At 36.0% G+C, this 4,892-nt stretch overlaps 1 protein-coding gene across 3 annotated transcripts in view; it reads right to left on the reverse strand.

Moving 5' to 3' along the window:
* LOC106458812 (glutamate receptor-interacting protein 1-like) overlaps positions 1-4,892 on the reverse strand; it is a 95,698-nt gene that overhangs the window by 36,925 nt on the left and 53,881 nt on the right. For all 3 annotated transcript variants that reach the window (XM_022385162.1, XM_022385161.1, XM_022385160.1), the window contains exon 3: positions 4,088-4,159. In XM_022385162.1, coding sequence (XP_022240870.1) covers positions 4,088-4,159 — 72 coding nt within the window. The remainder of the gene's footprint in view (positions 1-4,087; positions 4,160-4,892) is intronic.

The raw sequence follows: 4,892 nt of genomic DNA on the forward strand, positions 1-4,892 counted from the left end.
CCTACTAGTTGTAGGTTCTAAGTCATCTCTAGTACATACTATTGTCCATAGTTGTGGATCTAAGTCACCTTCTAGTCATACTATTGTCCACTAGTTTGCTAGTTCTAAGCACCTTCAGTCATACATTGTCCACAGTTTGTGGTTCTAAGCACCTTCACTCATACATTGTCCACAGTTTGTGGTTCTAAGCATCTTCAGTCATACATTGTCCATAGTTTGTGCTTCTAAGAGCCTTAAGTCAAACGTTGTCCACAGCTTGTAGTTCTAAGAGCCTTAAGTCATACGTTGTCCACAGTTTGTAGTTCTAAGTACCTTCAGCCATACGTTATCCACAGTTTGTAGCTCTAAGAGCCTTCACTCATACGTTGTCCACAGTCTGTATTTCTAAGCACCTTTAGTCATACATTGTCCATAGTTTGTGGTTCTAAGCACCTTCAATCATATATTGTCCACACAATATATTCTAAGCATCTCTCTTGTTCAGGCTTAAGATGAGCTATTTTCCCACTTCTTACTGGTTATTATGTGAAAGTTTTTTACATCCTTCAAACAGTATATTCCGAGTTCTCGTGTCTTGACCACCGTTGAAGGAATTGATCGATTTATATAAAGTATATCGTACTAGGTTCTTTAAAAGCACTTTCATCATTCAGTGACTCAGCGGTAAGTCACTGTATGATGAAAGTGACTCACACCGCTAAAACCCGGATTTTGTTACTTGTGGTGGGCACAGCACAGATAGCCCATTGTGCTTAACAACAAACAAACAAAAGCACTTCCACCCCTCAGTGACTAATCGGTAAGTCTGAGGGCTCTCACCGTTAAAACCCGGGTTTCGATACTTGTAGTGGGCACAGCACAGATAGCCCATTGTGCTTAACAACAAACAAACAAAAGCACTTCCAATTATATTTTCCCTCAGTCGTACATCAGGAATTGGCGAAAATTGCTTTTGCTAATGACAGGCATATTCTATGAAGTTTGCCACTTTTGATGAACCCTGATAGTAAATATCTTTTATGCAACTGTATACTACAAGTTACAAGCTCTCAGTGACAATTGTATGGAGATATTAAATTTACCTGCTATTTAATCGCATTTATTTTGCTTTACGTCAACTCCATAGATTAAAGGTTGAAATACTTCAACTCTAGTGTATGTATATATGTATTTGTATGATAATACTGTGAAAAAATATATCGAGATAAAGTTTGATTTATTAAATTTTTGCATGTCTTACTGGGCTTGGTGTTTATGTATTCCAAGTATAGGGAAATACTTCGAAATAGTGAAGCTTTTATGTGTAATACAACACAGTGCAACAACTGATGCCATATCTTTGCCTCAGACCTTCGTTAGTTTATGTATTTTTTCAAGCATTATTCGTGTCATTATGAAAGATTTTGAACAGCTGGGGACGGTTTATGCCTTCCCATACCTTCGACTTCTTCGTTCATATTTGGAAATTTCTTGTTAAGTGATTAATATTCACTCTGGGAGCAAGCCTTTAACACTTACTGACATTTTAAGACTTGGTGAGTTAGCACTGCATTCCAAACAAAGTCGAACAAGAACTGTATCTTTATCTGGAGTAAAGTTTACTACCTACCATCAGGATAATAAATGAGTAATAACACATTCGAAGAGAGTTAAAAATAACCCACCAGTTGGTACTTTATGTAAAAGTGTTCATCCAACAAGAAAACACAAGATACAGACATTTCAAATTATAGTTAACAAGACCGTCTTCAGTGTTACGTTATTTGACATTAAGTAATACTAAAGTAATACTAGATGTATAAAACAGCCTCTGGTTTATAAAACTTTCAGCACTACTATGACTGAAGTAATACTAGATGTATAGAATAGCCTCCGGTTTATAAAACTTTCGGCACTACTATGACTGAAGTCATATTAGATGTATAAATTAACTTCCGGTTTATAAAACTTTCGGCACTACTATGACTGAAGTAACACTAGATGTATAAAATAACCTCCGGTTTATAAAACTTTCGGCACTACTGTGAATGAAGTAATACTAGATGTATAAAATAGCCTCCGGTTTATAAAACTTTCGGCACTACTATGACTGAAGTAAATTTAGATTTATATTTTATGTAATGCTTACTGGAACAAAATTTTTCTAGAATACTAACTTATTTGATGTTATAACCTATGGATTCTTAACCCAGTAATGAGCTTACAATAGTTTACCTTTGGTTACTGATGTTCAACTAGATGCTCAGAAGACTGACAGACAGACTTTTGGTTACTGATGTTGAACTAGACGTCCAGAAGACTGACAGACATATCTTTGATTACTGATGTTGAACTAGACGTCCAGAAGAATGACAGAGAGACCTTTGGTTACTAATATGGAACTAAACATTCAGAAGACTGACAGAGAGACCTTTGGTTACTGATGTGGAATTAAACATTCAGAAGACTGACAGAGAGACCTTTGGTTACTGATGTGGAACTAAACATTCAGAAGACTGACAGAGAGACCTTTGGTTACTGATGTGGAACTAAACATTCAGAAGACTGACAGAGAGACCTTTGGTTACTGATGTGGAACTAAACATTCAGAAGACTGACAGAGAGACCTTTGGTTACTAATATGGAACCAGACGTTCAGAAGACTGACAGACAGATCTTTGGTTACTGATGTTGAACTAATCGTTCAGAAGACTGACAGACATATCTTTGATTAGTGATGTTGAACTAGACGTCCAGAAGAATGACAGAGAGACCTTTGGTTACTAATATGGAACCAGACGTTCAGAAGACTGACAGAGAGACCTTTGGTTATTGATGTGGAACTAAACATTGAGAAGACTGACAAAGAGACCTTTGAAATATGCTATTTACGGTAAATGACCGTAAAACGCGCTCATTTTGTCTAGTCAGTGAAATAGGTGACTCATATATCAATGACATCTCGTTCCTTGCAGTCTGTCTGTCCGAGGAAATATGACCTGTCAGACTTCCTGCACTTTGACAATGATCAACCGTTTCTCCTGTTTCATTTATTTCCAAACTCAGAGTTTTACACAAATAGATACCAAGCAACTTACTAAAATGTCCACTCAGGAATATCCAGTGAAAGTATAGGAGACTAAAATCGTACACCATAAAGTTACACACAAAATTAATGTAACTTTTTTCTTCTAAACTTTAAACCAAATTTTGTGTATGTCATGATTTCTAGGTCGGTAATAATAACAGCCATTGGTGTAAACGTGTAAAACGCGTGTAATTTCAATGTTCTTTTTTTGTGCGTGTGATTGCTGATAAAACGCGTTCAGCTTAAATGAGCTTCTATAAATTAAACCTACGCGTAGCTTGCTCGTTACTGAGTGACGTTATACTGGAATTGAAAGATTTTCTAGCCTCGCTATAAACATGCATAGAAACTTGGTGATCTGCCGACAGTCTCATTATAAGACTTTCAGACCTGAATTGAAACATGCACACAGTCTTAGTAGCAAGTAATGTTCTATAAGATTTTCTAGATCTTGGATTAAACACGTGTAAACTTCAACTCTATTGTGTAAAACGCCCGAGTCGGTGAGGCATAATACTTTGTTTGAAAATATACATGAAACTTAACCTTTATTAATGTAAACCGTCCAATTCGGAAAGCAGTGATACCTTGTTTAAATTTACATACATACAAGTATACATATAAACACACATACAATATATATATTGTGTGTGTGTGTGTTTGAAACTTCAAGTCTAATGGTGTAGAACTCCAAGTCGACAAAGCATGATACGTTATTTAAGTATATGTGTATACGAAACATCAAGTCTAACGATGTAAAACGCTCAAGTCGGCGAAGCATGATACTTCTTTAGTTATAAGTATAATGTTACGTAACATATGTAACAATTTGTATCAGCTGTTCTACAGAATTCCTCGACATAGCTGCACGTGTTAAGAAGATATATTGTTGAAGCTGAAAGCCAGTTTTGGGCCAACAGTGAATGGTATTAATATCACACTTGTAACCCAATATAGAATATCAGCTGACGCTCTACGAACCGATAATCATTTTATCTTAGTAAAAAGTGATTTATTTACCCGTGATAATCAGTCCTAAATTCGTGCCTTCCTGCTTAACCAACTCCACTTTCGATGTTCCCCGTTTCTCTCCTGAAACAATTCAAAATAAATTCAAACAACAAATTTATAAGTTAATCAGTTTATTCGGCAACATTTTCAGATTTAGAATATTATGTATCGTTAATGTTTAAGTTCGTATATTGTGCGTGCCTTGTAAAAAACAGTAAAAACATTTTTTGTTTATACAGTTAAACAATCAATCAGTACAATAAAAACTAATTATTAATTTATACAGTATATAGCATATGGCAAAACAACGTTTTTTAGATAGTACAAACTACCCATATGGCAAAACAACGCCCCCCAGTGGCACAGCGGTATGTCTGCGGACTTACAACGCTAGAATCCGGGTTTCGATACTCGTGGTGGGCAGAGCACAGATAGCCCTAATTTAGCAGTGTAAGACTAGAGGCATTTCCAGTCCATTAAGGTTACAATACCTATTAGAAATCATTGGGCCCATTAATTGTGATAAAATCACATAAACTGCAGGTGTGTTTTTGTTGTTGTTGTTTTTTTCACATTACTCTTAGAGGTGTATTAAGATAGCATATGAAATCTATACATGTCTCCCACAAGTTACTGGCCAATAGGCCCTTTGTTCAATTTCAGAACTCGTCAGTTGGGCTGGTGATGAAAGAAAACTGTAAAGTTTTGTACTGTATATACTAATGCGTTTCACTTTCAGTTTGATTTGTTTGTATTTCGCGCAAAGCTACACCAGGGTTATCTGCGCTAGCCGTCCTAATTTAGCAGTAAAACA

This window comes from Limulus polyphemus, unplaced genomic scaffold, assembly GCF_000517525.1.
Source record: "Limulus polyphemus unplaced genomic scaffold, Limulus_polyphemus-2.1.2 Scaffold519, whole genome shotgun sequence".
NCBI classification, from domain to species: Eukaryota; Metazoa; Arthropoda; class Merostomata; order Xiphosura; family Limulidae; genus Limulus; species Limulus polyphemus.